This window comes from Pan paniscus, chromosome 12, assembly GCF_029289425.2.
Source record: "Pan paniscus chromosome 12, NHGRI_mPanPan1-v2.0_pri, whole genome shotgun sequence".
NCBI lineage: Eukaryota > Metazoa > Chordata > Mammalia > Primates > Hominidae > Pan > Pan paniscus.
This window is the reverse complement of record NC_073261.2, coordinates 97,683,467-97,696,047: the sequence shown is the minus strand read 5'-3', so window position 1 is coordinate 97,696,047 and position 12,581 is coordinate 97,683,467. Positions and strand designations below refer to the sequence as shown.

Sequence of the window (12,581 nt, the reverse complement as noted above, 5' to 3'; positions counted from 1 at the left end):
GGCTGTGTGCGCTGATTGGCCCCTGCCGGCCTCGCGCTCCCTCGCTCCGGGTTGGCGGGAGACCTTAGAGCGGGTACCGCTGCTGGCTAGCGACAGACGAGCAACCGTCTGAGGCCAGGAGCGCTGCGGCGGAGCCTTGACCGTCGTTGCCCGGCCTTCTCCCTCGCAGCCCCGGGCTTCCGCAGGTACCTGTGCTCGCCCCCGGGAAGGGGCCTCGCAGGCGAATCTCCAGTTTCGAGTGTGCCCGGTCCCTGGGTTCGCTCGTCGGCGACCCCACCGCCCGCCTTAGATGAAAAGGCAGCGCTCCAGCCTCGTCCTCACGCCGCCTCCCGTGGGCGCCCTCAGCTGCCTTCGCGGCGACGACACACGCGCTCCCCGCAGCGGGCTCTGGGCTGAGGGACCTGGCGAGGGAGGCAGTGGCCGCGCAGGTTGGGGCGTTGGCCGCCCTCCGCCCGGCGGCGTAGCGGGTGAAGGTTCCCGGGGAAGGACCGGCAGGGCCGAGACCGGAGGCTGCTCCCGAAGCTCGGCCGTCTGCTCGGAGGGAGGGCCCTGGGCAGGCGCTCCCGTCTCCACGTGTGCCTGCCGCCTTTATTGTGGGAGGAATGGAGATTTGGGGGGTCTTTTAAATAAATCCTACCTCCTTATGTCCCATTAAACACCTCTTTTTGTCCCCAAGATCATCTGCCCCAGAATTTTGAGATCTGAGCTGCTGTGTCTCAGTACCAGGCCCGTAGCTCATTTCTCAGAATTCACGAAGATTCTCTTACATGACATCCAGTAGGACTGGAGGGCCCCTAGCCTCAACCTTTTAAAAAGCCTTACGCCGAGTTGGGCGAATCCTTGAGGCCAGGATTCGACAGCAGCCCCCAGCGAAAACCCCGTCTCTACAAAAAAATAATGAAAAAAAAAATTAACCGGGCATGGTGGTGCGCACCTGTAATCCCAGCTACTTGGGAGGCTGAGGCGGGAGAATCGCTTGAACCCTGGAAGCGGAGGTTGCAGTGAGCTAAAACCCGTCTCTACAAAAAATAATTTTAAAAAAAGTATCCTGGCATGGTGGCGGGCGCCTGTAATCCCAGGTCCTAGGGAGGCTGAGGTGGGAGAATCGCTTGAACCCGGGAGGCAGAGGTGGCAGTGATCCGAGATCGCCTTATAGCTGGGGTTAGCTGGTTTTGTTTTCTTGGCAAGGTGACGATAAGTAATACTGGAGTGCTTACTATGTGCCAAGTGTTTTACACATGATTTTATTTAATATTTAAAACAGTGATTTACTGGTTAAAGAATATGGGACTTTGATGTCAGTTCTGCATTCAAATTCTAGCTTTATCACTTACTATGAGCCTTTGGGAAATTTCTTAAGTTCTTTAAGCCTCAAATTTCTTATCTAGAAAATAAGGATAAAATAATACCTACCACATAGAGATGTTTTGAGAATTAAATGAGATAATGCATGTAACACATTCATCAGTGTCTGGCACATATTCTCTGTGTGTGACTGCACTCATAAGGAAGTTAAGGCTTACTTGCCTGTCCTGACTGAGTTGCCAGTGGATATTGCTATTAGGTTTTTCATATAGGCAAATGAATCCCCAAACAACTTCTGCTTGTTTCATATTATGGTTGGGAACCACCACCCTTTATATTACCCCCCAGAGAAGAGGTTATTTCAGATGCCTCTAGAATTTTTGTGATTAACTTACCAAAAAAAGAAAGAAAGAAAGAAAGAAAGAAAATCCCAGACATCCTATTCAAGTATGAATCCTGGTATGATTTTTTTAATGTTCATGGAGTCCATATAAAAATTCACTGAAGGAGGCCGAGCATGGTGTCTCACGCCTGTAATCCCAGCGCTTTGGGAGGCCGAGGCGGGCCGATCACCTCAGTTCAGGAGTTGGAGACCAGCCTGGCCAACATGGCGAAACCCCATCTCTACTAAAAATACGAAAATTAGCGGGGCGTGGTGGCAGGCTCCTGTAATCCCAACTACTCAGGAGGCTGAGGCTGGAGAATCGCTTGAACCCAGGAGGCGGAGGTTGCAGTGAGCCGAGATCGAGCCATTGCACTCCAGCCTGGGCGACAAGAGCGAAACTCCGTCTCAAAAAAAAAAAAAAAAAAAAAAAAAAAATTAAAGGATTTTACCTGATGAACATAGTTTCTCCTACTTCTCCTTCTTTCCCTATCTCTTGTAGTTCCTAAAATGGCTCATATTTTTAATTTGGTTTTCGTTCTTTTCCTCTTGCTTGCTCTGTAAGAACTCTCATTCTCTTAGTATATCTAAATGAAGAGCAAAATTAAAAGATACCCTTAGGTAGAAATTGACCAAGACTAGCATTGATAGCTTCTCTCCTTCAGCTTGTTGTACGTACCTTTTCTGCCAGTGTTTGCTTATTAAAGACAATGAAGCTCCACTTGGGGAATTTCAGACATTTTCTTCTCATTCAGTTTTCTGAAATTGTATGGGAAATATCCCAACACATACATAAGGGTTTAGAGGAATAGTGTAAAGACGCCTACTGTGGACATATTTTACCTTTTTGATTGATAGAAAATTTGCATTATATTTTATGATATATCCATGGTTGTTTTAATATAAAAGCACTATTTTAGGTTACTTAGCATTGAGTAAAACTTATCTTCTGGAATATGTGCCACAGTTATTTTGTGTTCTGGTACATTCCACCCAAGTCTAGCCCCAACACTCAAATTTGAAGCAGAATTCTTAGCCACGGTACTATACCACTGATAACTCCATACTAGAATTTGAGAAGCCTGAGTACTCTTTAGTTTCTTCTATCTAGATTTTTTTTTTTTTTTGAGACGGAGTCTTGCTCTGTTGCCCAGGCTGGAGTGCAGTGGCATGATCTCGGCTCACTGCAACCTCCGCCTCCCGGGTTCAAGCAATTCTCCTGTCTCAGCCTCCCCAGTAGCTGGGACTACAGGCGCCTGCCACCATGCCCAGCTAATTTTTGTATTTTTAGTAGAGACGGGGTTTCACCATGTCGGTCAGGCTGGTCTCAAACTCCTGACCTCAGGTGATCCGCCCACCTCAGCCTCCCAAAGTGCTGGGATTACAGGCATGAGCCACCGCGCCTGGCTCTTCTATCTAGATTTAAGGCTGCTCTTACTTTGAAAAAAATATGCAGATGAGGCCTCCAGCTGTCTCCCAGATGAGGTGGGCAGGAAAGAGCAGAAAGTTCTTACTTAAGTCTCAAGGCTCAATTTATCACCTATTCCTCTTTCTATGTAGTTTATAACCCGTACCCCAAGTACATAATTGCCTTCAATTTGGCAGGACTTTAGGATCTAGGAAGAAAGATGGGATGAGAGGAGCAATTAGATAAGTATATTCCTCTGCCTAGTTCTTCAAAATGTAGCCCTGTGCTATCTAATATGGTAGCCACTGGCCACTTGTGGCTATTAAACACTTGAAACTGAATAATTTAATTTTTACTTTAAAAACTGAAGGAGCATATTTTTCTCCTACAAATTACTTCATTTTTAAAAATAGGACTGCATTTCACTTTTACTGTTGAAAAATTAGTATCAGAACAGATTTGTATGTAAGCATGTTCATCTAAAGTAACAAAAAAAAAGAAAAAAGATTGAGATATGCTGTAAGAGGAAAATACTCAGCAGATTTCAAAGACTTAGAATGTGAACTATCTCACTGATTTTTATATTGATTACATGTTAAAATGGCCTTTTGGACATATTGGGTTACATAAACTTTATTATTAAAAGTAATTTTATCTGTTTTGTTTTGTAAGGTGGCTCTAAAAATACAAAATTACATATGTGGCTTACATTATATTGGACAGTGCTGTTCTAACCTCACTAAATCCAATCTTATTTTCCAGTCCTTCCTTCAGAAGGGAAATTTCTGAGGGTCAGAAAGTGGAATCTGTACCTCACTCCTTGAACACCAAGGAAGGTATGGCTGCCTGAGTCACTGTGAGGTTGCATTCAGAGGTTCTCAGTAGGGTCCTAGAGTAGTTTCCTGTGTTGCCTATTCATACCTCAGTTTCCCATTATCCTAGAAATATTTGACCACAAAAATAATACTAAGTGTAGTAATTATGTGAACTAATCACCACCAAAGAAGGTGATGATTATGTATATTGTTAAATATTGATAGATTAACTGTCTCAGATTTTATTAGATTATGACAACATACATTCATATACACTTATAATCAGTCACTCAAATAGCTTTGTCATACACTTACAACTTTAAAAATTAGAACAGGCCAGGCATGATGGCTCAAGCCCGTAATTCCCACACTTGGGGAAGCTGAGGCGAGAGGATGGCTTAAGCTCAGCAGTTTGAGAGCAGCCTGGGCAACATAGTGAGACCTCATCTCTACAAAAATTTAAAAAATTAGCCAGATGTGGTGGCATACACCTGTGGTCCCAACTACAAGGCAAGCTAAGGAGGGAGGATCACTTGAGTCCAGGAGGTTGAGGCTGCAGTGAGCCGTAATCATGCCAACGTACTCCAGTCTGCGTGACAGAGCAAGACCCTGTCTGAAACACACAGACACACACACACACACACACACACACACACACACACACGCACATGAGAAAAAAAGGAAAACAGAAAAGTAAGTAAAATAAAAATTAGACCAATTTATGAAAAGCCTTCAAAGCACATCTACATTTTTTGCTAGAATTGCTTTCAACTTTTCAATAAATACCAATAAATGCTTATTGAATAAGTGAATTTTATAATATATCAAGGAATTTACCAATAAAGAGATATGGGGTTTTGTGGGAGGGGGGGTGCTTTGTAATTTAATACTTGAAACTGGAAATAGTTGTCCTTGTTTATAAAAAATGTGAGGTGGCATATAACAACAATATAATAAAATTATGTCAATTCAAGCAGAATAGAAAAAATTAGAAAATTAGCCAGAAAAAAGAAGACTACAAATAAATTATGAAGTCAGCATCATTTCTATAATTAACTTTCAAATTTGGTCAAGTTCTGCAGCCAAAGCAAAATGGCATACAGTATCTTATTATTTGGGAAGAGGATGTCTATTTGTTACCCAAAAGAAGCATAGCTTTTCCTAGCGCTGAATTTCAAAAGCAATTTTTAATGGGAGTCACTGTCACAAATAACATTTTAATGGCAAGTTTAGTAACATTTTATATGACTGCATATGGTAGTATCATCCAGTTAGTTGTTTATATATGAAATGAATGTGTGTGATGAATAATTGTATGTTTTATTTTTACAGGAATATTGGGAAACCAAAATGAGGCACAATCAGATGTGTTGTGAGACACCACCTACTGTCACTGTTTATGTAAAATCAGGGTCAAATAGATCACATCAGCCTAAAAAGCCCATTACTCTGAAGCGTCCTATTTTTAAAGATAATTGGCAAGCATTTGAAAAAAATACACATAATAACAACAAATCTAAACGCCCCAAAGGACCTTGTCTGGTTATACAGCGTCAGGATATGACTGCTTTCTTTAAATTATTTGGTAGGTTTAAAATATTGTAATAGTGGTAATTATAAAGTACTAAAAACCTAGAATGTAAACATCTAAATGTTTTTATTCTGATCAAAGAGGATATCATTATTTTTGTATTTAATTTCCCATCTCCAACCAAATTTGTTTTTGTTTTACTTAGTCTTTTTTTTTCAATGTTGGGTTTTTGTTTGTTTTGTTTCCTTATGGATTAAAAATTCATACTCATCTAGCTTCTAGACTACTTAAATCCAGATGTCAAATGTAAATTCTGGGCAATTCAACTTCACAGCCCATGGCATGAGTTTTATTTGACCTAAAATAAAATACTACATAAAGACTCAGGTGAGCTAACTGACCCAGTTTGACTGGGCCTAAGGGGTTTCCCAGGACTTTCTCTGCTAAACCCAAGAAAACTAGGAAGCTTGGTCACACTAGAGAAGTTTCAGGATAACAGTTTGGGAACATTGTTAAAAATTAACTATGCTTTATCATGTCCATATAATGAAACTGAGTTTGAATTTGTTTAGGTTATGAGACAGTGCTACTTTGCTGATACATTTCTTAACATTGGCAAAAAGAAACTTCTTTATAGTACTGTACTCCTAACTAGGAAAGAGAGGGAATTTTTTTTTTTTTTGAGGTAGGGTAATAAGGTAAACAGATTAGAAAAAGGGGTAGGATAGATGAGTTCTGAAAAATATTTGGAGTAATGAATCAAGTCAAGTAGATGCTACAGTCTGGTAGATTGTAGCTTGCTTGTTTCTAGAGGAAGGTCAGGCACATTAAAGCAAGCTAGTTACGATTTAAAGAAAAGCAAAATGAAAAGATGAAACAGGAAAAAATGTAAGGAATATAAGTAGAAAAAGATATAAAGATGCTTCCCCATCAGATTTAGAATGTTAATAAAAGTTCCCCTTCTTTTCATTAAGAGCAGAACAAAATTATTACCTGCAAACTTTTTTAGTACCCAAAACTCATCATCAGAAACACGGGAAAATACCTGGCTGTACCATTTTAGGTAACTTAAGAAATTATAAATAGAGCCTGGGCGCGGTGGCTCATGCCTGTAATCCCAGCACTTTGAGAGGCTGAGGCAGGCAGATCAGCTGAGGTCAGGAGTTCAAGACCAGCCTGACCAACATGGAGAAACCCTGTCTCTACTAAAAATATAAAATTAGCCGGGTGTGGTGGCACATGCCTGTAATCCCAGCTACTTGGGAGGCTGAGGCAGGAGAATCGCTTCAACCCAGGAGGTGGAGGTTGCGGTGAGCCGAGATCGCACCATTGCACTCCAGCCTGGGCAACAAGAGTGAAACTCTGTCTCAAAAAAAGAGAAAGAACTATAAATAGAATTAATGGGCCAGGCGCAGTGGCTCATTCCTGTAATCCCAGCACTTTAGGAGGCTGAAGGGGGTGGACCACTTGAGGCCAGGAGTTCGAGACCAGCCTGGCCAACATGGTGAAACCCCATCAGGCGTGGTGGTGCATGCCTGTAATCCCAGCTACTTGGGAGGCGGAGGCAGGAGAATCGCTTGAACCTGGGAGGTGGAGGCTACAGCTGAGCCGAGATCATGCCACTGCACTCCAGCCTGGGTGACAGAGCAAGACTCTGTCTCAAAAAAAAAAAAAAAAAAAAAAAAAAGGCTGGATATGGTGGCTCATGCCTGTAATCCTAGCACTTTGAGAGGCCAAGGCAAGTGGATCGCTTGAGCTCAAAAGTTCAAGACCAGCCTGGGGCAACGTGGTGAAACCCCCTCTCTACAATACCAAAAAAAAAAAAATTTATCTGGGCATGGTGGTGCATACCTGTAGTCCCAGCTATCTGGGGGGCTGAGGTGGGAGGATCTCAAACCCAGGAGGTTGAGGCTACAGTTGAGCCAAGATCACGCCACTGCATTCCAGCCTGGGTGACAAAGTGAGACCCTGTTTAAAAAAAGGAAAAAAAGTTAGCAAGGCAGAAATTCTTATTCTCAGAAAATCAGTAGTTATTCTTGGAACTTTCCGTATGACTACATTGATGATATTTTAGTGTACACAAATGAATATAAAGAAGTTATGCCTTTTTACTTAAAATGAAGAAGAGGAGCCTGGCGTGGTGGCATATGCACCTGTAGTTCCAGGTACTCAGGAGTCTGAAGCCAGAGGATCACTTGAGCCCAGAAGTTCAAGGCCCACCTGGGCAACATAGTGAGACCCTGTCTCTTTAAAAAAAAAAAAGAGAAAGGGGGAATGGAAAAAAAGCAGATTTTTCTAGATTACATTCTGACAACTATTAATGTATTTTGAGATTATATATTTTACCCCTTTAGAATTGAAATATTTTACCTACTTTCTAGATGTTATTATTTTTAACAATGTGTTTGTTTGTTGATCTTTTTATCCTAATAGTTTTTTCAAAATGTTAATTATAAATAACTAATGAATTATGAATCCCTTTTATATAGACATTATCATATGTATTTGAGTAATAGAAAGTGGAATAGAGATAAATAGGAGAGAAGAATGCAAAACTAAAAATACTGTTGGATATTCAGTAAACCAAACACTTCTACCATTCTCCAATCTGAGCCATATGTTAAGGCAAATCAGATGGCATGATGAAGGATAAAGCAGTAGTTTTTCGTACAGTCTTTGCAATGGTAAATACACCAAAGAACTGAAAACTCCACCTTAGGCAACACTGGTTCATTCATTTTTGTTTTATTTCTAAGCACCATGTATAATCTCTTGACATAGAAATTAATTCTTCAAAAGGAAACATTCTGTTTTTAAAAGACAAGTTATAGCTATCTTTTGTTGTAGATGACGATTTAATTCAAGATTTCTTGTGGATGGACTGCTGCTGTAAAATTGCAGACAAGGTAAATTTGGTAACAGTATAACAATTAACCAGCATTATAATGTAACTGAACCATTAGAGCTTTAATGAGACCTTATAAGAATTTTCTATCTTATTAGTTATGATTAAGAAAAGAGCTAGTGGCCAGGTGCAGTGGCTCATACCTGTAATCCCAAAACTTTGGGAGGCTGAGGTGGGTGGATCACTTGAAGCGAGGAGTTGGAGACCAGCCTGGGCAACACAGTGAGACTCCCATCTCTAAAAAATTTAAAAATTAGCCAAGTGTGGTGGCATGCACCTGTAGTTCCAGCCACCCAGCTGAGGTGGGAGGATCACTTGAACCCAGAAGTTGGAGGATACAGTGAGCTTTGATCAATTGTGCCACTGCATTCCAGCTTGGACAATAGAGCAAAGACTCTGTCTCTAAACAAATTAATTAAATTTAAAAATTAAAAAAATAAGAGCTAGCCTGCACTGCTCCTTCAAAGCAGAAGCTTTACACATGAATTTCTGGAATTAGCATATAGCATAGATTCAGTCTATACTTAAGGAATTGTAGAATATTATTGATTACATTTAAATGACCTTAAATTTGTATTTGATTGAAAACAGAAATCAAAACAGGTGTGGCAGCTCATGCCTGTAATCCCAACACTGTGGAAGGCCAAGGCGAGAGGATCACTTAAGCCCAGGAGTTCCAAGACCAGCCTTGGCAACATAGGGAGACCTGGTCTCCAAAAAAAAAAATAAATAAATAAATAAATATATATATATATATATATATATATGAAATCTGAACATGGTGACTCATACCTGTAGTCACAGCTACTTAGAAGGCTGAGGCAGGAGGATTGCTTGAGCCAGGGAGGTCAAGGCTGCAGTGAGCTGTGGTACCACCACTGCACTCCAGCCTGGGTGACAGAGCCAGACCCTGTCTCAAAAACGAACAAAAACCAAAGAACCACAAACAGAAAATCAGTATAGACTTAATACATTTTGATCAGTTATTACCTTTTATCAGGCTGTGGAGAAAAAATATTCTGAGATTTACTTTACTAAGGTAGTCTGCATTTTAGTATTTTGTAAGTCAGAGAAAACAAATCTCAGTAATTTGTAGGGTAAAATTAGTTTAACATGTTGTTTAGGAATCAGTGTTTCATAAAAGAATGTCTAACTTACACACTGGGAGCAGCGATGTTTCTATGTTCTTTAGATTTTGTTGAATGGTTAAAATTTCAGCTTTGTCGCTCATACCTGTGATCCTAGCGCTTGGGATGCTGAGGCGGGCAGATCACCTGAAGTCAGGAGTTCAAGACCAGCCTGGCCAACATGGAGAAACCCTGTCTCTACTAAAAATACAAAAATTAGCCGGGTGTGGTGGTGCGCACCCATAGTCCCAGCTACTCGGGAGGCTGAGACAGGAGAATTGTTTGATCCCAGAAGGCAGAGGTTGCAGTGAGCCGAGACCGAGCCACTGCACTCCAGCCTGGGCGACAGATCGAGACTCTGTCTCAAAAAAATAATAATAATAAAATAAAATTTCAGCTTTGTATTTTTCAATTTTTTTCTTTTAGAAAAATATTTCTCGTGCTAAGAATTTTCAGCTTTGTAAATGCCATTTTGTACCAAGCAGTCATATTTGAAAATTAAGCGTGACTTTACATCACTACTAGCCAACAGTAAAGGGAATGAGTGGAAGGTTAGCTTGTGATTAAATACAAAGTACTGGGGTGAAGATTTTTATTTAAGCTTAAGATGACAGGGATACACTAGAAGAAGGTTTATAAAATTTTTTAAATTTCATTTTGGAAAATTTAAAACATACACAATTTGAAGTAAATAGAATAGAACAAAGAGCCTCCATATGCATCTCATCTAGCTACAATAGATCAACTGTGGCTGTTCTTGTTTCTTCTAATGCCTCTCACCACAAACGATTATTTTGAAGCTGATCCCAGACATCCTAACATTTTATCCATAAATATTTCACAATATATCACTAAAAGTTAAGAGCTGTTTTCAAACAATTACAATGTCATAGTACTTTTAAAATTAACAGTAATGCTGTAATATCAAATATACAATTCATGTGGAGTTATGATGTGATTTTCTTTTTTTTTTTTTTTTTGAGATGGAGTCTCACTCTGTCATCCAGGCTGGAGTGCAGTGGCGTGATCTCAGCTCACTGCAACCTCCGCCTCCTGGGTTCAAGCAATTCTCCTGCCTCAGCCTCCCAAATGTCTGGGATTACAGGCATGTGCCGCCACGCCCGGCTAATTTTTCTGTATTTTTAGTAGAGATAGGGGTTTCACCATATTGGCCAGGCTGATCTCGAACTCCTGACCTTGTGATCCACCCGCCTCGACCTCCCAAAGTGCTGGGATTACAGGTGTGAGCCACTGCACCCGTCAGGAAGTTTTAAACTTTATGGTTTTAAGGTGTAGTAAAGTTGTTGTGCAGAAGGGGGCAGTGTTGGAAAAGTAACTACCTGGAGTACTGTCTTAACACTATCTCAAGAGTACTTTACTGGAAGTTACTGTGAAAACTTGGTATCACCTTTGTGGCAAATCCTGTTACAATAGGATGAATAAATGTCTTATGAGAGACAATCTGATACATTATTATAACTTGTTTTTAATTTGAACAGACAGAACCTGGCATATGTGCTAATAATCAGGCTAGAGATGTATCTTTCTAATAATACATTTAAAACACATTCTCCCCATGAAAATAGAGCCATGTTATTCTAATTTCTGAAGTCATTTGGAAATCATTTTAAAAAGTTATTTTAAAAAGTGAGTATGGATGTCTGTAACTAAAAGGGTTTAGAAAAATTATATATACACATACATACACACAAATAGAGATAGCAAACATGGGAAATTTGGTGCATCTAAGTGAGGATGCATGGCTGTTCATTTTGCTGTTATTTCAGTTTCTGTGTAGGTTTGAAATTTAAATTAGATAAAAGTGGGATTTTAGCCCAAACTATTGGCAATAATAAAATTTAGGAGTCCATTCTAGTTTATAATGATATAATAAATAGTCAAGAATTACTTTTCACTGTTCACATGGTGGATTACAGGAAGCCAAAAATTAAGTACACAATTCTATAATAAGTAACACTTTATTGTTTTAGCTTATTCATCAGAAAATTTTAAAGTTAACTATTTTAAAGCAGTTTTATTTATGAAAGCAAAACATTAATATTAATTTTTAACTTTTTTCCTTATAGTATCTTTTGGCTATGACATTTGTTTATTTCAAGAGGGCTAAATTTACTATAAGTGAGCATACCAGGATAAATTTCTTTATTGCTCTGTAAGTATACTTTCTACTAAGTGATTGTTGTGTTATCTATTATATATATTACACCTTATTTAAAACAGAGGCTATTTAAAACCTTATGTATATCTTTGAATAGGCCTTCCTGTATAAATGCTGTATGTTTTTTACTTTAATAGGATATTTTTATGTTTTTTTCACTTATCATGCTCTATGCCTAAGATTTCCTTTTTTATTTATTTATTTATTTTTGAGAAGGAATCTTGCTCTGTTGCCAGGCTGGAGTGCAGTGGCACAATCCTGACTCACTGCAACCTCTGACTCCCTGGTTCAAGTGATTATCCTGCCTCAGCCTCCCAAGTAGCTGAGATTACAGGCACGTGCCACCACGCTCAGCTAATTTTTGTATTTTTAGTAGAGACGGGGTTTCACCATGTTGGCCAGGATGGTCTTGATCTCCTGACCTCGTGATCTGCCCGCCTCGGCCTTCCAAGGTGCTGGAATTACAGGTGTGAGCCACTGCGCCTGGCCAAGATTTCTTGGAGTATTCCTCTTCAATTTGTATTGCATGTTTTACATTTTTCAGAATGCTTCCATATAAATTATCCCAAATTCTCCTCTTTGTGACTTAGATATTTTTTAAAACCAGAATATTCTCTGAAATTTTCAATTAATATATAGTAAAAATCACCATAATCATTGCCCTTTTACATTGAACAACTTGTGGAAAATGCTGTAAACATAGTCTTTGTGGACGTATATCTATAACATAGTCATTATTCATATTTGATACCATTGGTATTCACTGGCTCTTTTACTAAACACACTGAGCTGTGACAAAGGAATACAGTTGTTTTCCAATTCTTCCATTGACTTTAGTTTATATTCATTGTGATCTGTGAAATGGTTTTCCAATCTATAGGTCAGAATACATTTGGAATTTGTATTATTTAAGAATATGTTTCTGGCCA

The 12,581-nt window shown here is 39.6% G+C and overlaps 1 protein-coding gene across 9 annotated transcripts in view; it reads left to right on the top strand.

Annotated features, from left to right (window-relative positions):
• SPDYA (speedy/RINGO cell cycle regulator family member A) overlaps positions 1-12,581 on the top strand; it is a 40,166-nt gene continuing 27,585 nt past the window's right edge. For 5 of the 9 annotated variants that reach the window (XR_008624394.1, XM_003827140.4, XM_055108106.1 and 2 more), the window contains exons 1-5: positions 1-185; positions 3,858-3,931; positions 5,243-5,495; positions 8,289-8,347; positions 11,561-11,646. Coding sequence is in view for 7 of the 9 variants with exons in the window: in XM_003827140.4 (XP_003827188.1) it covers positions 5,261-5,495; positions 8,289-8,347; positions 11,561-11,646 (380 nt within the window). In the remaining 2 variants the exon portion in view is untranslated. The remainder of the gene's footprint in view (positions 186-3,857; positions 3,932-5,242; positions 5,496-8,288; positions 8,348-11,560; positions 11,647-12,581) is intronic. The other 4 variants (XR_008624395.1, XM_055108107.1, XM_055108109.1 and 1 more) reach the window with 2 other exon arrangements.